The sequence below is a fragment of the Mustela nigripes genome, chromosome 12, assembly GCF_022355385.1.
Source record: "Mustela nigripes isolate SB6536 chromosome 12, MUSNIG.SB6536, whole genome shotgun sequence".
NCBI lineage: Eukaryota > Metazoa > Chordata > Mammalia > Carnivora > Mustelidae > Mustela > Mustela nigripes.
Genome location: NC_081568.1, coordinates 60,138,164 through 60,158,630, shown reverse-complemented (window position 1 = coordinate 60,158,630; position 20,467 = coordinate 60,138,164). Strand labels below are relative to the sequence as shown.

Genomic DNA, 20,467 nt, shown 5'->3' with positions numbered 1-20,467 from the left:
GTCCCAGATAAATCCATCGATCAATAAGGCTTGATAGCGAAGCCAATATATCCCAGGTAGCGGGCCAGCACGAGAGCTGGCTTCTTTAACATCGGGGGAGTCTGGGTCAGCACAAATCTAATGACCCTGCAGCGGGTAGGGCTTTAACAGGCTGCGATCTGTGGCCGGATGGCAACTCAGCCAGATGGGCTTGCAGCCAAGAGCTTTGAGTCCAGAGCTGAGTTCGGTGGTGCGAGGTGAACCTGGGCGAGTCCCCTGCCTTTCCGGCTCCCCAATGTCTTTCTTTGTAGAATGGGAACACAGGACTGTTCGGGGAGAATCGCTGGGATGTTGGAAGGTGAAAAACCTCCGATCAAATATTCTGTTCAGGTGTGTTTTTCCTTCCTCCACCCCACTTCCTCTCCACACCAACTGGGAGAGGAGTTTAATAACTAACTCATTAACTGGCAGTGGGTTTGACACTTTTCGGAGAACAACTTTATCGGATCATTTTAACTAAAGTGACAGATGTGGCCACTCATCTCAAGGTAACACCAGGATACTGACACTTCTAACCCATCAAACCAGGCCTAAATTCGGGGCTGACTTCTCTGCCAAAGACTCTACTTACAGTGATGACAGGAGAGATGACTGCAGTTGGGGGGACACGGTCATATTCCTGCCTTTTCCTCTCTCAGAGCAACACCTCTGAGCAAACACCTACGTTCTTAGTAGGCGTTTAATTAGATTTCTAATCCACAAATATATTTTTAAATGCTTTTATTCTCATAATAAGCTGATAATCAGCTGTACTGTACGATAAGCCATGGGCTTTTATTTTCCCTGGAAGACTCCTTAGTGACTATATAGCCCTCATTTTACAGATGCGGAAACCAAAGCGCAGAGTCAAAGCCACTCGCTCAGGGCCATACAGAAGAACGTGACGGAGCTGAGCGGAGAACTTGGTCCAGCCCGCGGGTGGGTGGCGAGAGGGAAGGCGCCGATCCGTGGCAAGTCCGTGAGGGTTTTGCGAGTTTCTGAACCACAAGAAAGTGGGCGACTGGGTCTGGACATCGCTGAGAGGAGATGCATAAAACAGAGCGGATGCTTGCAAATGCGGGCCCTCGCCGCTCCGCATTAGGAAACCCGCCCGGAGGGTGGAGAACCCTTCGCTGCTCCCGAATGCCGACGCCCGCATCGCGCCGCCGCTCTGTGCTTTAGTTGCGCCGAAGCCGAGGTTTAGATTTTAGTGAAGGTTCCCAGGAACCTTCAGCGCTGCCGCAGCCTAAGACCCATTATGGGCGGGGCGGTCTCAGCAGGAGGTTGGAGACCTTATTCTGAGGACTCTAACCCCGCGCGCCCTACCAGACTGCGGCGAGACGCACGCGCGCCGCCTTCTACTGCACCCGGCCTTGACCCCGGAAAGGCGCAGCGGGCGGGCTGTCCGCCCGACGTGGACTAGGCCGCGTCCTTCGGCTTTCGAGAAGCGCGGCCGGCAAGAGAAGGTTGCGCAGCCCAGGGGCGCTGCGGGGCCTCGCTAGTCTCACCGCCGATGGGAGTGGCGCGGCTAAGCCTCCCCGCTCCCGCTCCGAGGGCAAACATGCGCTAGCCGGGCAGCCCAGAGTCGCTGGTGCCCTTGGAACGCGCCGCGTCCAGCGCCCAAGCGGGGCGTGGGAAAGTCCTTCGGCCCCACAGATAACCCCAGGCCTCGTGTCAGGGTGGCTGCTGGTGCTTCCTAGGCCGTCTCCCCAGCCCTCACCAGGCCAAGTCCCTCCTTACCCCCATGTATTAGAGAGGGAGCGCTTGGTTTGAGGGAATAAGAAGCGCGGGTGCGCTGCAGACGCGCGACCCACAACCAATTTCCGAACTTCTCTGAGCCTTCGTTTTACCAACTGGCGAGTGGTGTGGGGGATCCAAAACCCGTAGAAATGCTGTGTGGGTCATCATAAACCACACTGCGTGCAAAGCTCGCAGTCCCCGGCAGGCTCTGGACAGGCTGCTGCTGAAAGGGAATCTTCCCCACTTGAGGGAAGCCAGCAGCCGGCCCCAGAGCTTCTCTCTCTCTCTCTCTCTCTCTCTCTCTCTGTGTGTGTGTGTCTCTCGATCGGCCGTGTCCCCCCAGGTTCTACTGGCTTTGGAGCCTCCCAGGGAAAACTGAGACCAGCCTAACTCCTCACCCTTGGGCAGGGCAGCCTCACCCCTCTTGGCGGACGCTTGGGGCCCAGACCTCTCTGCTTGGTGGACTCCCAAAACGAACGCGCGAGGAGAGCCCGCGAGAAGAGTCCGCGCAGGCAGACAAGCTGACCCTTGTCTCCCAGTCCTGCATCTGTAAAATGGGCACGGCTTTAGAGACGCTTTAACCGAGGTTACGAACGGCCCTGTGGGAAGCGCAACGAGTCGGTCTTCAGCCTTCACCCAGAGGCCGGGGCTTCTATTCCTTAATTCTCTCCCCCGTGAGGCTGGGCGTCCACACGTACCCGCTGCCTCTGCAGCCAAGGCTGCTTCCTCCGGCAGAGGTGGGGCCTAATGTTGGGAGCGAATCACCAAGAAAGCTTCCATGTGAACTTTCCTGCCTACTCCAGATTCCCTCCCCTACACACAGCCTTAGAGACGGCTGTCTAATCTGGATATTTCTGCACCACCACGGCCTTCCAGACGGTGGGGAGTGCGAGCTGTGACCCTTAACAGGGCGTCCTGGGGCTCTAGTCCTGCATGGCCACAATGTAAAAGGCAACCTCCAGGCTTTGTAAAAGGGGAGGACGGGGTTGGACACTAAACACCCTTGCATCACCCAGCAATCTGTCCTACCCGTTGGGGGCATCCATACAGCTCTGTGTGGGTGTGGGCGAGACACAGTCCAGACCCCGTCCAGCACGGGTTGGCTCAGCCCCCGAACTGAGATGGACCCTTAGTCTCTGTCTGGGCAAGGTTTGGCTGGGGTAAAGCGCTCAGACAGGGCAAAAGCGCCAGTGGGGGAAAATACTGACGTCCCTGAGAACCAAAGCAAGACTAGGTAGGTTCCCATCCCCAGGCTTGGCTGAACGCAGACCCCAGGCGGGGTTCCGGTTCAAAGACCTTAGGCTCGAGGGAGGCACCAGAGAGAAAGAAAAAGATGCTTGTGTGTTCCCTGAAAAGGCCCAGGAATTAAGGACCATCCAGGCAAAAACACAAAAATATTTTAGAAAACCAAAACCACTATGCCTTATTATAGAGAAAAAGGAAAAAAAGGAAATTGGAAAGCCACGCCAGTTCCTGAGGAAGGGGCTGTTTGGCTAGCAAATGGAAAGAAGGTCATTCTTCGATGCTCAAGTCCCCATTCTGGAAGGTCAACGGTTCTCATCCCGATGGGGGCATTCCTCACGCTTTTTGGTGGAGAAAATAGAATCATTTCAAGAAACCACCCGCAGAAAATACCTGAAGATCTGAGTCCCTCTAGTCCCTCTCTGGGGGTGTTTATAAGTCCGGGCGAGTGGAGCTTGGAGGTGCAGATGAAGGGAGCCACCATAGGAGCTCTGCCCATGTTTCTTAGACTCCCTGCTGTCTCTTGAGCCCTGCCAGTGTAGACAATCCCACAGCCCGCATAGAACGAAATTGCCCAAACACCGGAGCCCGCAGGGTGGCGCTTGGCCTGGGCAAAAGGCGGTGTGCTGAGGCGGGTGGGGCCTGTGGGACAGCCCCAGAACTGTTTCACCTCAGGAAGCTAATGGGAACCCGGTCAGGAGGAAGGGATGGAGACATGGAGAGAATGGCGGAGACAGACACAGAGAAAGCTAGGAGCAAAGAGATTCTGAGACCAGAAAAAGAAAACAAAAAGAACAAAAGGAGAGGAGGGAAGAAGGAGGCAAGGCTGGGAAAGAAACCTAGAGAGAGACAGAGGACGGCAGATTTAGAAATGGAGAGAGAAGGGTGGGCAGGATACGACAAAGAGTCACGGAAACTAAAAGCAATACTGAACGAACTATATAAGGAATCATAAAGCTGTAAAGGAAAAGCAGAAGTTACAGTCACACGGAAACCAAAAGTAACAAATAGAGTAGAAAATAGAGAACATCGTGGAGAAAGAAGTGGAGAGGTCAGAATTAAAACAAACAAACAAACAAAAACAAGTTAAAAGACTGAATAAAAGGGAGGAAAACTGAGGGAGCAAGAGGAAATATTCACGAACGCTTGAGTGTGTGTCCTGTTGGAAGGGACCACCCACCGCTCATCCCGTGATCCTGAAACTCAGCTTTTCAGCCGAGGTAAAGCTGGGTGGACTGGGCCTCGCTGCTTTCACACCTGGGCTCTGTATTCCAAGATTTCCGGGTGCCCCGCCCCTCTCCTGAACAGTGACGCCACCAGGCTGCGGTGACGTCACATGAAGTCACGCCCCACCTCTGGTCCCACGTAACCCACAAGGGTGCTGGTGTTCTGGGTTTGTGCCCCGAGCTTTCGCCTTAGATAAGGAGCATTTGGAGACTCGGGCCGTGCACGGGTTCTGTGCATACAGCCCGCCCACAGTGCGCGCAGATTCCCTATTGCCAGTCCTTGGGTCCGCCCAGGGCCTGAGACCTCACTGGAAAAAGAGGAGGTCATTGGTTTGGTGCGGGGGGGGGGGGGGGGGGGAGGGTTCTGAGTTCTTAGAAGTTCGAGGTCACGGTGCCTTTCACCCCCAAGGTGAGTCTGGCCTGTGACAACCTAAGTAACCGCCGGGAGTGGGGTGGGGGGTGGGGGGCTTTCATTCTCAACCCTGCCTGGCGCCGACCTTCGACCTCTGGGCCTTGAATGCCCTTCCCAGTCCGCCCCACCCCGCCGGCACCCAAACTGCCCGCAGCTGGCACGAACTGACCTGCACCGCGGATCCTCCCCGGGGCCCCGGGCCGCAGTTGGAGCTGAGCTGAAAACCGACGAAGCTTGGAGAGATGGACGCGCCCCCGCACACCGCGGCTCGGCCTCTGCCGCAGATGGGGTGGGGCGCAGGGTCGGGTTCGCCGAGCATTATTGGAACGAAAACGAAATAAAAGCGGCGTTAAGTGAAATAGCTAACTTTTTTATTAAATAAAACGACTTAAATAAAAGGAACGGAAAAGGAGAGGAGTGGACCCAGCCTAAACGCAGGGTGCCCCAGCCCTGGCGCTCCCCCCAGCCACCTGGTCGGCCGCCCCTCCTCCAGCGGCCCCCGCGGGGGAAGCAGGTGGCCGGTTTCTAAAGAAAAAAGCCAAAACTTTTATTATTTACACGTTTGGGCAAAAGTACAAAGTATAATACAGGCGCCCGGCCCGGGGGGTGCGGGCGAGGGGCGGAGAAACGTAAGGCGCTTTCTTTGTCAGGCCCGGGCCTGGGGCGGGACTGGGCGCGGGGCGGGGGCTCGGATTGTGCAGCCGCGCGGAGCCCGGGCCCAGCCCCCTCTGCGGCCGGCGGAGATGCGGCCGCGCCCCGGGGCCTAGTGGAGCTCGGAGGCCCCTATACCTCTCGGCCTCGGGCCCCCCCCTCACCCCAGCCGGGCTGGGGGCCCGGGGCACCCCGCCGGGTAAGGGCGGCGATCCTTGAAGACTGTGAGCGCTGGTGGCTCACACCAGAGAGGTGACGGCGGGGACCTTGGAGCTGTCCTCCTCCCAGGGCTGCAGATTCTGCAGAGCAAAGAGCGACGAGTTGTGCAGACAGAGAGGGTCGGGCTGGATGGAATCGTTGAGGCTCTTTTGGAAGGCGTCGTGTTGCAGCTGCAGCATGAGCCGGCTCGCCTGCTGCCGCTCCGCCTCCCGCTCCTCCGCCGTCTGCCGCCTGCACCGAGGGAGGGAGAGGGACAGCACCGTCATGCACCCGGCAATGCGGGGCCGCCGGCGGGGCCCCCAGCCCTCCCGGGAGCGGAGGCCAGCCGGGAGCCTCGAGGCGCAGGACCCGTCTGTACCCCTGCTCGCGCTGTGCGCCCGAGGCCCGCGCGTCCGGGGAGTGGGTTGGCATGGTTTGTTTTTGTTTTGTGTCGGGTGGTCGCCGGGAGGGGACTCAGCCCGCCGCCCACCTGCACGTCCGGGTATTGTGGCCTCGCCAACAACAAAGATGTTTCTTTTGCGGGGTAACAGGGACATGGCGTGCGTCTAACTGACTCGGCCCTGCGGACAGTCAGGTCGCTAGGGTCCGCGGGTGGGAGGGCTGCTCTGCAGCTGCCCGCGCTGTGTCCCTGGGCCGGGTCAGCTTCACCCAGTTCTCCCAGGCCCTTCCCGAACCTCTCTTCCAAAACACTATCGCTTCGCCGTTCACGGGTTGGATGGAAATAGGGATCGGATAAAAACGGGGCTGGAGTCAGAATGGGGAGCCTAAGGGGGAATATGGAGCCCGCGCCGACGTCGGATATCCGAGAAGGCAAGCGGGAAGGATTAGGGGAGTGCGAGAGAGCCCGGGGTGGGGTGGGGCGGATGTTGGTGGAGGTGCAAGCGAGAGGAAACCGAGAGGGCGCAGAGTCGGAAGAGAACACGGTGAGTTGGAGAGGCGCACGACAGCGACACGGCTGAGAATGGAGAAGCCGAGGAGCGGGAGAGAAGGGAAAGAAACACAGGCCGGCGGGAAGGAGAGAAGGGAGATAAAATTTGGGAAGGAGTGGGGAAGCGCAGCCCTGGGAGGGCGGTTAGCGGGGAGCAGAGAATGAGGGGAGCGCGAGGCTGAGGCGCGGGGCGGGCGAAGAGCGGGTGCTAGCGGCCGGGCCTCTCTCACCGCCACTTGGTCCTCCGGTTTTGAAACCAGGTCTTGACCTGCGCGTCCGTCATTTTGAGGGACTTGGCGAGCGCCGCCCTCTCGGCCGAGGCCAGGTACTTCTGGCGGTGGAAACGCTTTTCCAGCTCGCAGATCTGCACCCGAGAAAAGGACGTGCGCGGCTTCTTACGCTTGGGCGGCGTCCTGTTCTGGTAGGGGTGGCCGATGCGCCGGGTCACGGTGAAGGGCGTGAGCGCCGCCGCCGCTGCGGAGACACACGAGGGCCCCTGAAGCCCAGCCCGGCTCCACTGCCCTTCAGGCCCCATGCGGACCCCGTGTCGCCCGGTGAAGCACAGAGTGCTCCGTTATTTCGTTGGTCCCCCGCGTCCCCAGCAGCACCAAGCCCGGCGGGAGACACTCTCCTCTGCCCCTGGGCGTAGGCTTATTTCCCCGAAACTCCCTGATTTTCCTCCCCCCTGTGGTTGCCCGGCGCGCCACGCGCTGAGGCTTCCGCCGCGCCTGGGCCTCCAGAACCGTTTCCCAGAGTGGAGCACCTAGAGCGCGGCGCCTCTGGCCCCGGGAGGGCCGAGGCCCGGTGCCTGTTGGCTGGCCCTGCTCACCTGTGAAGCGGTCTTTCACGAAGCGGCGGCTGCTCTCCATCCAGGGGAAATTGAGGCCGCCCAGGCTGGAGACCGTGGGCACGGAGGGCATGGCGGGCAGCGCGCTAGGCAGAGGCGGTGGCACGGCCCCGGGCAGCGGCCTGTGCGCTGGCACTCGGATCACGCCGGCGGGCGCCAGGCTCAGGTTGACACTGTAAGATCCCGGGTCCTCGAAGGGCGCGCCGAGGCCGGCAAAGGAGGCGGGTAGAGACGGGTACGTGGCGCCCGGACGGCCCCCGGGGGGCCCTCCCAGGTAGCTGGCGCCGTCGGGGCCCCGCGGGGCTGGTGCGCTGTCCTGGTCCGGGCTGTTGAGGATCTGGTCGATGCCGAAGCTGATGGGCTCGTGCGGGTGCGGGGTCTGCGCGCTGGCGGGCGCCTCCATCCTGGGCGGGCGGAAGGGCTGGGCTGGGCTGGGCGGGGAGGCGGCTGGGTCCCTGTTACGGCGCGGCCATGGAGCGCCCGGCGCCTCTCGTTGCACTGAAACTTTGCCAAGAGTGCGCGGGCCCGACAGGCTCTGTGTCATCTTTCTTGAACCGAACCTGGAGTTTCCGCTGCTAATTCCTCTCCCGCCGCAGCCATTGGCTGCGATCAACAAGCCTCTCTCCTCCCATTGGCTCCCGGCTTTCAATAAAGGCCTAATTCATGGAAATAGGAGCTTAGGGACTGTTCCAAGGTGACATCATTTTAACAAACGAACAATAGGTCAAATTTATTAGCTGGGATAATGGGCGGCGGATATTAGCGCCCGAACCGCAGCCTCCCAAACCCGAAATCTAACGACGCTGCAATTAGCAGACGCTCCCCGCTCCTGCCGGCCAGGGCCGCTTCCCGGCCGCAGCGCGGGGCGGGTTAGGGCGCTCTGCTGCTGAGATTGCCGTTTGCTGAGGGGGTTCCGTTTTCTTCCAAATTTTTTAATTTGGGTAAAAACCAAACCATGTGAATTCTTTCAATTACAATGGAGTTGCAAGCCCGGAGCGACCCTGTGGAATCCGCGGAAGCGTCTTGGACACCCCACCGCCACGGGAGCAACGAAAGGAGCGCACCTCCCGGCGCAAGCTCCGCGTTCCCAGCGCGCGGGGTGAGGGGAGCACCGCAGCACGCTCCGCTCTCGCGAGGACACCGACCCGCGTGGGGAGAATTCACCCCCGCCCGGGCCACTTTGGAGACATTCCCTGGCACTCGCCAGGCGGACCGAGGTGTGATTCACAGGTGCCCACGCGTGCCCGGCCCGGCTGGTCTAGGGACCCAGGGTCACCCAGTGGGGAGCGGGGATCCAGCCCCTCGAAATTCGTTGCAGATTGGACGGGGTCTGTAGTCGCGTGTGGGAACCCGCCCATGGACTGCAGATGTGGGGACCTGGGATGCCTGAGTGGCGAGGCGCGGGGGCTGGTCGTCTTTGGAGCAAATAGCCGGATTTCTTTGGGTAACGGGAGCAGCGAGTCCTTCCTGCGGCAGGCCAGCCTGGCGTTGGACTACTCCCTCCCTGCTCCGTTCATGCCCGCGGGGACGGTTGAGGCCGGAGAGGGGCATCGTGGACAGGACAGGACAGGACCTCACGGCCGGCGGCCATCCCCAGCGCCAGCCTCTGCTGTCTCCCCTGGAGGCGACTTACAGAATCGTTGTCTACCCTCGAATTCTGAAATCATTAGGTGCAAACTGCTGCATCCCTGGCCAGGCCCTCTCACTCTCACCCCGTCTTGCGGACGTGGTGAGAGCTCGGAAATAAGGCTGGCCAGAACTGAGCATTCACATTCGGGTCGTTCACTTTCTAGCTCAGTGACCTTGAGCAAGTGACTTCCAATCTTTAGGCTTTGGTTTTCTTGTTCATGAAATGGGCAATGCGTGCATTGCGGGATTGTCCTACGCCTTGAATGAGATACAGGGCTTCGGGCCTGGCACATAGTAGGCACTGAGCGAGTGCAGCCCTCTCACACCCACGGGATGGTTGATCTATTATTCTGATGAGTCTTGTTTATTTGTTTGCTGTTTTATGTTATTTGCAGTGTCTCAGTATCTTGAAGAGAAACGTGTATTTGTCTATCAGTGGGATCAGTCCCACAGGACCCAGAAGGGCAAGAGGCAGGATGTTGGGGGTTCTTCCTAATAATCTGCCCCCGGTGACCTAGAGGCCTCAGGACTTGAAATCTTAAGGTTTTCATTCCGAGTCAGTCACTGCCCTGCTGTGTGACCTTGGGCAAGTCTCTAGCTTTTGCTGTTTGGGGGGGGGGGTGGGGGCTACGGGGGGGGGGGGGGTAGGGGGGGGGGGTGCCCACGGCCCGGGGGGGGGGGGGTTAGCCCTTCTCTGCTCTTTTGGGGATCCAAAGACCTTTAAAGGGAGCGGATGTCATTGCTCTCTGCGGGGGTGAGGGGGCTGCTTTCTAATTCCGGCTCTGCCACTGGTGGTTTGGGGCTGTTTGGTCCCTCCTTGCTTCTCCTGGAGCCTCATTTTCCTTATTTGTAAAACAGGAAGGGTAATAGCTCCCCCCAGGGTGGCTGTGAGAAATAAATGAGATAAGGTTTGTGGACATGCCTGTGAGAAACCGAATTATATAATAACAACTTTAACGACAACAGTAAGGTCTCAGTAGGTTGAGATCGTAGCTTGTGCCAGGCAGGGGGCTGAGCGTGTCCTTACTCCTTACAACAACCCTGTGAGGAAACACGGTTATTGATCCCATTTTTTACCTGATGAGGGAACTTTAGGTCAGCGAGTTCACAGCTCACAGCCCCCCCGCCCCCCTCCAGGGCTAGGTAGGCACCTCTCCAGCTCTACTTCCCTTCTAGCTTCCCAAGCCCCGGCTTCTAGGCCTGTCCTCCCCACTTCAGGGCTTTGCTAAATTAGGCTAACAAGGTGCACCCCACACAGCGTGTGGGCTTGGAATTAGAGAGAAGTGGGTGATGTAGCCAGCCCTTCTCCCGGGTACCACAGTGAGTGGTCCAGTGTGTAAGGATCAGATTCCAACCTCTGTTTACCAGCTGTGCCCTTGGGGAATCACTCATCCTTTTTGTGCCTCAATTCCTAATCCTGTAAAGCAACGGCACCAATGTCATGGGATTAAGTGAGCCCGACCAGGTGAAAGCACCCAGCAGTGCCAGACATGGATGGGACAGAGCTTGGTCTCACCGGCCTCATCGCCTGAGTCCCAGCTTTCTGAGATGCCTGGTTTTACTGTCTTCCATCAGTAGGCGCTTTGGGCCACATGGATCACAACCCCCCTCTTTTCCAGCCCAGAGAGAGTGGAGCTGTTAGCCCAGGAAAGGGAGTGATTGGGGGGCAGATAGTAGTCCTGGGGGTTCTCAAAGTTTATGCCTGGACCAGCAGCAGCAGCACCTGGGAATTTGTTAGAAATGCAAATTCTTGGACTCTAGCCCAGACTTACTGAATCCGAAACTCCAGGGTAGGGCTAGGCAATCTGCTTTCACAAGCCCTCCAGGTGATTCTGATGATCGCTCACATTTGGCAGCCAGTGCCCAGAAGAGTGTCCGTTTCATCCAAATTTTCCAATTCATTGTTACAGCGTTGTGGGGAGATACTCTCCTAAACTCTCCTGTGAATCCGAGCTAATGTCCTCTGCTCTTTATTCCCCGTGTCACTGAGCTGTGCCTTTTCTTATCGTATTTACCAAAGGTTTGTCTATTCTACGGGTCTTCAAGAGAAGTCTTCTATTTCCTTCTTTTTTTATGCCATCTCTTTGAGGAAAGTTTTATTTTTATTAATTATTTTCCTCTTCATTTGTGGGGGTGAAAATATAGTTAATTTTTATCAAGATTTCTTGTTTTTTTTTTTTTTATAAAGATATTTAAGGTCACACATTTACCTCTAAGCAGTTTTTGCCCACTTGCACTTTGATGCGCATTTGGTGTTCCTGAGATTGTAATTTTTTGCTGTCCCTTCTTGCCTGCTACCAACGGAACGGTGCCAGATACACATGCACACGCACCAGAGGGGAGATCAGAAAGTGACAATTCTAAGATCCAGGGTCTTGGGGGGCCACAAAGACTTCCAGAATGCAGCGCATTGTCTGTTCTTCCCCATGGAGAAGCTGGGAGGAAGGGAAAAGCTGCTGGAAGCCCTGCTGGGAGACACAGAGGAGGGGAGGGGCCTGCAGGGCTGGGAGACAGGATGTTGGAATTCCCAACTGCCCATGTGTGGGAGGCCAGCTTCGTTCGGTCTCGCTCTGCCATCGACCTCTTGTGTGAATTGGACTCAATTTCCCTACCTATGAAATGGGGTAAAGATCGAATCGGGGCTCTTCAACCTATTTGGGTCCACAATCCTATTGGAAAGATCGATGAAAATACTGTGGACTATTTCCATAGACAAAGACACAAACACATAATTTGGCACATGCACCATGTCACCGGCTGCCCACCTTCCATTCTTGGGTTGCACACCATAGCTGGAAGTCTGTAGGGGCACCTGCAGTTCTCAGGATGGAAGGCTCTAAAGATGTCTGCCCAAATGTAGTCATTCATTCAGCCACTTACTCAACACCGATGTCCTGAGCACTTAAATGCACATCTCTGGACCATGTCCCAACTCTGAGCCTCAATTTCCCCATCTGATAGTGGGAGTAAGGCAGTTTAAGCTCTTCATCGCTGCCTCCCCACGAAGAACCTTCCTGAGGAGGTCCTCCAGGGCCCAAGACTCTGCCAGCTGGAGGAAGGCAGAGGCTGCCTGGTGCTGTGTGCAATTTGTGTCCCCCCCACCCCTGGCCCCACCCCGCCAGCACGGGTCGTGAGACTCAAAGTACAGTTGGCTTGGGGAAGTGAGGTCTTTTTCCCAGGGCATGCAGCTGGGAAGGCTGGAGCTGGGATCTGAACCCAGGACTATCTTGACTCCAGAGCCCATGCTTTTCCCTTTACCCTATATTCCCGTTTCTACTCTGGGAACTGGTAGTAAGGGTCCAAGGCCCAGGACTGAGTGTGGAGGAGAAATCAGTGGAGGAGCGGGGGGGGGGGGTTGGTGGAGCTCAGGAGCAGGGGTGAGAGCTGGCCATGGTGGGCTCACTTCTGTCCTCCCCTCTCCCCAACTGGCTTGAGAGTTCCTTCAGGACGGAACAGTGTTGACGGCATTTGATTCCGTGTCTTGGGGCTGGGGCCACGGAGGATCATCATGAGAGTTTGCAGTACTAAACCGAAGAGCACACAGCAAGGTCAGACAAGGGGAGAGGAAAAGGATCCAAGTGCTTCCGTGTGGGGGGTCCGGCACCCTCCAAAGCAGCCCCCCCTACCGCTTTACTCCCCATCTCTATTTTCATCACTGCCCCCATTGCCTGGAACCCCTCTATTCACCCTGCTCAGCAGCTTTCTGAAGGCAGAGAATTTTGTCTCATTCTTGGCTTTATCTGTGGTGGAGAAATGAATGACTTCCAGGATCTTGGTGCTGAGTCCAACCTGGGCCCTAGGCTTGAGGAGGGCCTGGCCTGGCAGGGCGGCTGGCAGTCAGATGGAGACCCTGGTTGTGGGGCCGGACTTAGGACAGAGGGTGCAAGAGACAGGAAGGGAGAGGGGCTGCTGGAGGCTGTGGAGGGGCATGTGAGTCGGGACACTGCAGATGACTGCGTGTGCCCTCAGGTGAAGGGGTGGCGACACGGGCACTGAGGGCGGCCCCGTGGTGGTCGTGGCGGGGGGGGGGGGTCTTCTGAGGTAGCCCCACCCCTGACCTCGTGCCCTGCTCTTTCCCTCCACCACCCAGCAGCCATTTTCTCCATTTCGGCTTCTACAACTTTCCTCTCTTCCTGACAGATTTCTCTACTAAATTTGACTTCGTCTCCACACTTTGGTTGGGCAAATTACATTAGGATGGATGTTGCAAGTACCCTATATGGTTTATTTATCGTGATACTGTTTGTATCTCACGCTTATAAATAACTTATGTTATAGCTTTTGTTTGTGGAAATGTAACTTACATATTTTATTACGCTTTCTGTAAACCTCAAAAAGAATCTTGTCAAGGAAGCGCTCTTATCAGCAATCCAAACTATGGGACGTAAAAACCGACACTACCATTATTTTTTAATATGCCAAGGAGGCAGGTTACTCTTGCTGTAGTTTGAAAGGTTTGCTGTCATCGTAAACTTGCACCTCAATAAAACATTAAAAAGTCTCAGGAACGATTTTATGAAGTTCAGGGAGGAGGATGAATCAGTGGCAGAACCCATAGACACAGCACTCAAGGAGCCCGGGTGTGGGACTGGCCTTTCTCTGAGAGTGTCCAGCTTCACTGGGGTCGCAGAGGGTCCCCAGATCCACCTCCCCACCCACTGTCCCTGGAGCCCCAAGGTGAAGTACCCAGTTTCAGGGTTGAGAGAGGAAAAGAAACAGGAGTTTTGGAGCCTGGCTGACCTGATTCTGAATCAGGCTCCATGGCCTTGGGTTAGTCTTTCAGTCTCGGTGTTCTCATCTCTAAAATGGGGATACTACTACTTACTTGACATTCTGATTGGGAAACATTAAATTTAAATGAGATTGCAGTTTGCAGTGCTCAGGGGGTGCTCAATAAATGATAGTGACTGTAATTTTTTAATTTTCGCCTTGAAACTGTTACTTTCTCCCTTTCTACTCACCTTGTTCTCCTCTCCAGGTGCTCTTTCCCTCCTCACTGTAAGGAGCTGAGTTCTCCCAGGTGCTACCGCCCCCCAACGCTGGACTGGCCTCCGTCTAGATAGGGTTCCATGCCAGATTTTTCACTCTCGCCAATTTCTCTCATCCAGACTATTCTATTCTTTTTCATGCTCGACTCTCTGTTGGTGGGTAACTAATTGTCAAGGGTCTCAGTTGGTGGCTGTATGCCAGGCCTGTTTTGCTGAAAGAGACCTCCAGTACCATAACCCAAAAGCACTTCCAGCTTGGCACGGTCTGGAGGCCGAGACGGCTTTCCTGGGCAGTTGGAATCATCACATGGAGGAGGGACCTCCCGCTTCCTCATCTCTCACCCATCCTCCTCCCTCTCCTCCCAAAGAGAAGCCTGAATGGAAAGCCTAGAAAAATGGAAACATCTAGAACACAAGCAGGATACAGCTTTCTCAGGGTCAGGGTCTTAAGTCAGTGTGGAGGGCGAACATTGAGCAAAGTCCAAACACCTTCACGCTGTTTCTTGCTGGAGAATCAGCCGGAGCAGTTTGCTAGCAGAGCCTCCCTCTCCCTTGGAGGAACGAGGCAGGTGTGCGGAGGACCAGGTGCCCCACCCCGCCCCGGCTTACACCTCCTGCCTCCCCTTCCCTCTAGCCCCGAAGAACTGTCCACATGGTTTATTTCCTCTTGTTGCTGAACGTGTTACATACCCTTGTGCTCTCATTCTGGCAGGTAACAAACCCACAAACCCACCTCGTTCTCTTTTGTGTAAATTCTATGACTCTGGGTGTCTCTCTGGAGAACTTTCTGCCCAGGAGTCCTCACTATCCCTTCCCGCTGCAGGCTGCAGGTGGGGGCGCAGAGCTGAGTTCCCATAGGGTTTCTACTGGGGGCCAAACTCGCAGTATCTGTGCTCCTGAAAGGGCCCAGCTTCCCCACCCCCTTTTTGTCTTTAGGACACAGGATGGAACTTAGCCCTCCCAAGAAAATCAGGATTCCTGTCCAGGTTTCTAGGAAGAAACTTGAAGCCAAACTCAACCTCTCCAGCACAGACCAGATAAGAGAGCTGTGGCAGGAATCTTTGAAAATGGCTTCTGAAGATCGCTGCGTCCTAGTGTTCATGCCCTTGTGTAACCCCTCCCCTTGGGTATGAGCTGGTCCTAGTGGTTATTTTAGTGGAAAACAGCAGAACTGAGGGGGTGTCACCTTTGACATTAGCTGAGAGGCTGGACTTCCAGACGGTAGCACTGTCTCTTCTCTATTTTGCTTGCTCTGACGAAGCAAGATGCCATGTTGTGTGCTGCCCTCTGGAGAGGCCCATTCGGCAAGGCACTGAGGCTTTCAGACTGCCAGTCCGTGAGGAGCTGACTCCAAGCTTTGAGTGAGCATGGGAACAAGTCCTTCCCCAGCTGAGGCCTGGCCAACAATACTGATGACAGTCTGGGAGAGACCCTTAAGCAGGTGACCCAGCTACAGATTTCCAGCCCTCAGAGACTGGGAGATAATCAGTGTTGTTCTAAGCCACTACGTTTTGGGGTAATTTGTTCCATAGCAGCAGGGTTCAGAAAAACAAATGGAAGAAGATATGAATATGAACTGGTTTCAACTCACCGTTCTGAAATACAGGTCTTCTCCGGAGAAACCAGGACTTGCTCTGAGGTGAGAAAGACATGGATTCAGCTCTCACCTGTGTGGTCTGGGCAAGCTATGTACCACCTTTGGGCCTTCGTGGCCTCCCCTGAAGGTTGGGAGTAATGCTGTCTCCCTTCATAGGGCTCTTGTGAGGACCAAAGGGCATGGTAGATTCTCTGTGAAGTGTGTGCTGTGTCTGCTGTCAGCCTGTGTGAGGCCTCACAGTACCCCTGGAACCCCTGCTCCACAACAACGAACAGGCTGCCGTTGGCGGTGGGGGCAGGCCTGATAAGTCCTCCTCTGGGAGCAGCTCTCCAAGGCCAAGGTTGACGGAACCTTCCCTGGCTTCCCTGTGAAACCACCAGGTGACCTTTGGTGGCATGGCAAAGAAAAGCAAGGGCACACTGTTATTTTCTTGAGAGCATTTCAATGTAGATGGGGTGGTGCTTTTGGAACGAAGTGTCAGAATGGGGGAGGCCCTCTAGGAATCCCAATTTTGTGGGATGAGGATGTAGTAATAAGCCCCTGAGAAACAAATTCTCAAGTCAGACTTCTTCCAAGAGTGGGATGTTTTATAAAGTTTAAAGTGTGCCTTCTCAAGGAAAATTACATTTCCCACTGCTAATGAAGTATAGCATAAGGCCACGGCTTGTGTTTCCATGGAATACCAGAAGCAACCCTCTTTGTAGCACACCTTTCCCTGATTTCCTGGCCTCACATATAGAAGAGAAACATTTTGAGATCAACTTGGGTGACTTTGCTTTGATGTGACATGCCTGTTGCTAAACTCAACTATCAAGAAAGGTTTCAAGAAACACTAGTCCAGGAAACATGATTATAACAGGGGCCTGTGGATTTACTTCTTCTTCACCAGGAAGGCCAACCTTTCATGTCTCATTAGCAATAAAGGGCACAATATTTGCTACGAGCCTGAACCACGAGGACAGAGCAGTGAGATACAAAAGCCAGATGACAGTGGCAATCTCAAATTAATAGCCTAGTTATAGTCTGCCACAAACTGGAAGGGCCTCCTTCATGTCCCGGGTTTAAGTCACAATCCCCAGGGTAGTCAAGGGTTTTTGTGGAGGGGCAGAAATCAGCTGTTCTTCATGCTCTGAAAATCTGAACTTTAGCACCTAGCTCTGTTTTGGTGGCCCAGGGCTGCGGTGAATATATATTATAATTGGGCACCTGCAGCTTGTCTTAAAAGTGAAACGGAGGCGGAAGGACTGAGAGCCAGCCCCGCCCAGCACCTCTTGCGGGGGTGGGGGCGGCCTCCAGGAATAGCTCTGCAGGCGGTAATTGTATGGCTTAATTCTTCTAGACCAAACCGCTTCAGATCTATGCCAGTGAAAAGCAAACGTTGTTTGTAAGTCATTTAATTGTGTTACTGTCTCTCAACTTTATCAGATGCTGCTGAGGCCAAGAGGGCTTTGCGTGGCCCTGTGGGAGGCTCTGGCGGGCTCCCAGCCTTGTTCTAAGTGCCCACAGCTCAGAGACCCCAACGCTGCTGCTTCCAGACTCCCAACAAACTACTAATTTAATGGGTTCAAATGGTATTTGTCTTGATACAGGATCCACGTTGAAGGCTGCTCTAAGACATTCACGACCTTGATGACAGAGTACCATTTACTAATGCAGACTTAGGTTCAAACCTGGTTTATTAAGTTCTTTGGTTAAATATTGTTTCTACACCCTTTTAGAGCATTATAACAACAAAGATAATGGTATTTTATAGAAAGACTGAAAACCCATCTCTTGCTTTCTCAAAGACTGAATTTACATTGTGCACTATTATAAATTCTTAGAATTAGACCAGACTTATAAAAAAGGGATTTTGTTGTTGTTTCTTTTGAAAAATAGATTCTCCTGGGCTAGCCAACATCACTGTCCTGGGACCCAGATGCACATGAGTCTCTCGGTAAAGGCTGCTCGGCATGTGGTCGGGAGAGGCGGTCAGCTCATCATGTCCAGACTGCATGGCTCACTGCTGCCATCACTCCGCAGGGCCTCTGCCACGTCTCTTCTGAAGACGGACAGGTTCTGGGTGAACCTGCGGAAAAAGGAAGAAAGGCTGGGGGCAGTGGGAAGGCCGAGGTGGTGTGAGCAGGGAGGATGATGAAGACACTGCGGTGGTCAGGACCTTGGAGAGAGCCCCAATCCTGGCTGAGCTCCTTCCTACCACCTCCACTGCTGTCAACCAACCCCTGCTTCTTCCTCTCCCTTCCAGAAAACAAGGGTTTTACCACCAGATGTGCCTGGACCATTTTGAGGGGCACATTTTGTGGGTGTACTATTTAAAAACGGCTTTTAAAAGTCAAATTGCACACAGACAGTAAGGAATATAAAGAAATGAATCAAAGTTTCTGTGCCAAGCACTGGGTTGAGTTTACACACAAATCCATTTAGGCATCACAAGTCTTCCCAAAGGTCAGTATTCGTATTCTCACTTTGCAGATGAGAAAACCAGGCTAGATTACCTGGATTCGAATCCTGGCTTCACCACTTCTTAGTGGGGTGATCTTGGATGAATACTTAGCCACTTGTCTTGGGGCTCAACTGGAATAGCTACCTCATGGGATTGTGGGAAGTGAGAATTCACTGACTCAGTTGAGACAATGCCCGTATGTACTCACCCTAGTGCATGGCACGTGGAAGGCATCTGTATTCTCTTAAACAGGAGGGCTGTCTGGCATCATTTTACAGAGCAGCTCAGGAGGGGATACTCCAATTCCCAAGCCTCAAGTGATGCAATCTCCCCCCTTCTGGCACCTGTGGTGTCCCCATTCATTCAGTCTCTTCTGCCTGCCAGAGGATCATGGCATGGGATGAGCAGTCAAGGGTGTGTCTGCAGAGCCTATCCGACTTGGCCTTGTACCGCTAGGGCCCAGGCTGGGGACCGCCACATGTCATTGGGATGACTAATGTCTCACATTTCAAATGGGGAAGCATCTGAATGTTACCACTTTTACAAGAGATGGTGCAGGCAATCCCTCCCAGGCCCCGAAAACATTTTTTTCCTACATTGTTCATTATGGTCTGTTTCCTCCATTAGAAGCTTCTAATGGAGGCAAGGCAAAAACCTTGAACAAGTATTTCACCAATGTTATCCTCAATGCTGGCACACAGTCCATGCCCAATAAAGTTTTGTGCTCTAAATAAATGAACGGATGATAAGTCTGGGTTCCTTTCATTTAGATCTCATCGTCAACTGTAAAACCAGCCACTCTTAAAGGTTGGGCAGAGGAGGGAACTCACGTTTACTATGGCTCCTATGTCCTAGGTGCCATGCTTTACTACATTCTGTCCTTTCACTATCACAACCATTCTGTTGGCGAGCACACTGAGTATCAGAGCAGCTGACTGCCTTACTCACTGCCACACAGCCTGTAGAGGGCAGGGATAAAATTTAAAGTGGAGTCCGGCTGACCTCTAAGCCTGTGTTTGTTCAAACGCCGGGAAGGCTTTCCTTGTCCTTCATAGCAGTTCTGAGCTTTCCTTCTTTTGACCTTTTCAATGAGTTATTTTTCCTATCTTCTGCTGGATTATAGGGTGCATAAGGGTACAGGCTGCATTTTACTAATCCCCGCTTCTCTATATAGTGCCTAGCATGGTGCTTAAAACAAAAGCAAATAGGACACGTGGGTGTCTCCGTTGGTTAAGTGTCTGCCCTTGGCTCAAGTTATGATCCCAGGGTTCTGGGATTGAGTCCCACATCGGGCTCTCCGCTCAGTGGGGAGCCTGCTTCTCCCCCTCCCTCTGTCTGCCGTTCCCCCTGCTTCTGTGTGCGCTCTCTGTCAAATAAATAAATAAAATCTAAAAAAAAAAAAAAAAAAAAAAAAAGCAAATACCTAGTAATATGTATTGGATGGAAATAAGCCGAGTCGAGGCTTACAAGATGTAACAGAAAAGCCACCTGAGTGCGTGCTCGGTGTCAGCACGATCCAGTTGTTTTCCACAAGCCACAGACGCTAAGCCTACTGGGCAGGGCTTACCTGTCTCTGTTCTTGACCAACAGGTTCTGCTCTACTCCTTCCATCAGGTTCCTGAAGCACTGGGCAAGGACCTCCTGCTTGGGGAGAGGCTGGCTGTTGATCAGACTTGCCCTCAGTTCACTGAAATACTGTGGGGAGAAAGAATAGCCTCAGGGCTTGGATGCCAGACCTGAGCCCCTGAGAGAGCTGTGGGGGAGGGTCTCGACCTGCTCCCTCGGCTCAGCGCTCCTCACTCTCAAAGGAGCTTCGGTCCAGGTCCACTTTGAACTTTAAGCCAAAGCAATAGCTCTGTTTCAAGGTGTAACTGTATTATCCCTTCTCATAAAGATCTCTTGTGATAATTGTTCTCCCATAATGGAACAATCTAGGCCCTCTGTGGGGGACCAAGCACGTGAAGGTCTTCCTGACTCTCATCTCCACTCATCACGGAAAGGCTGAAAGAGGAAGGGCCTCTTCTCCTCTGAGGCAGGAGAGAAGACTAACAAGGGAGGACTTGGGGTGGCTGGAGGTAAGGCCCAGGGTTCCCCATCAGGTTTTGTCATTGTCCTTGGCTTTCGTGACTTACTCCTCACACAAGCCCGGACTTGGTCCCGAGTGTCTGTCCGCTGGCTGAGGCTGGGTCTGCTCCCTTGAGGCCGGGTGCTAGAAGGGCTTGTTTCCTTCTGAAAGGGCCTTCTGGCCCTAAGAAATGCACCTGTCACACCCAGTGACGAAGAGCTGCACCGCCCTTCCCCTCTGCTGGGGTCTGCGGGCTTCTACACACACAAGCTCTTGCACAACACACAGCTCCTCATCATTGGAAACGGCTTAATTTCCGCACAAAGACAACATTTTGCCAGTCATGTGTTTATCCTTCCCAGCCCAAACAGCATGATATTTAATTTCCATCATACATTAAAACAGCCCACATCAAAAACACACATAATTAATATGTAGTCAGACTAATACTTAAATACTATA

The 20,467-nt window shown here is 54.3% G+C and overlaps 2 protein-coding genes across 4 annotated transcripts in view; both read right to left on the bottom strand.

The window, feature by feature from the left end:
• Nucleotides 1-5,030: 5,030 nt before the first annotated feature.
• Nucleotides 5,031-7,879, bottom strand: TLX3 (T cell leukemia homeobox 3). The gene is made up of 3 exons (XM_059417351.1): nt 7,266-7,879; nt 6,667-6,910; nt 5,031-5,739 (listed from the first exon to the last, which is right to left on the bottom strand). Exons 1-3 carry the CDS (start codon nt 7,825-7,827, stop codon nt 5,529-5,531), a joined length of 1,017 nt encoding a protein of 338 aa, XP_059273334.1. The 5' UTR covers nt 7,828-7,879; the 3' UTR covers nt 5,031-5,528.
• Nucleotides 7,880-17,155: 9,276 nt separating this feature from the next.
• The window catches only part of RANBP17 (RAN binding protein 17), a 315,430-nt gene continuing 312,118 nt past the window's right edge, over nt 17,156-20,467 (bottom strand). For 2 of the 3 annotated variants that reach the window (XM_059417349.1, XM_059417350.1), the window contains 2 exons: nt 19,508-19,635; nt 17,156-17,565 (listed from right to left, as the gene is read on the bottom strand). In XM_059417349.1, coding sequence (XP_059273332.1) covers nt 17,469-17,565; nt 19,508-19,635 — 225 coding nt within the window. In that variant the 3' untranslated portion in view covers nt 17,156-17,468. Of the gene's footprint in view, nt 17,566-19,507; nt 19,636-20,467 lie in introns of those variants that run through there. The other variant, XR_009407432.1, reaches the window with a different exon arrangement.

What these genes read in the sequence shown, in the direction of transcription:
- TLX3 (XM_059417351.1), bottom strand. Translation starts at nt 7,827, where the DNA reads ATGACACAGAGCCTGTCGGGCCCGCGCACTCTTGGCAAAGTTTCAGTG. An exon ending in CGTGAAAGACCGCTTCACAG is followed by an intron (nt 6,911 to 7,265) that starts GTGAGCAGGGCC and finishes GTGTCTCCGCAG; the next exon opens with CGGCGGCGGCGCTCACGCCC. An exon ending in AACCGGAGGACCAAGTGGCG is followed by an intron (nt 5,740 to 6,666) that starts GTGAGAGAGGCC and finishes CCCTCGGTGCAG; the next exon opens with GCGGCAGACGGCGGAGGAGC.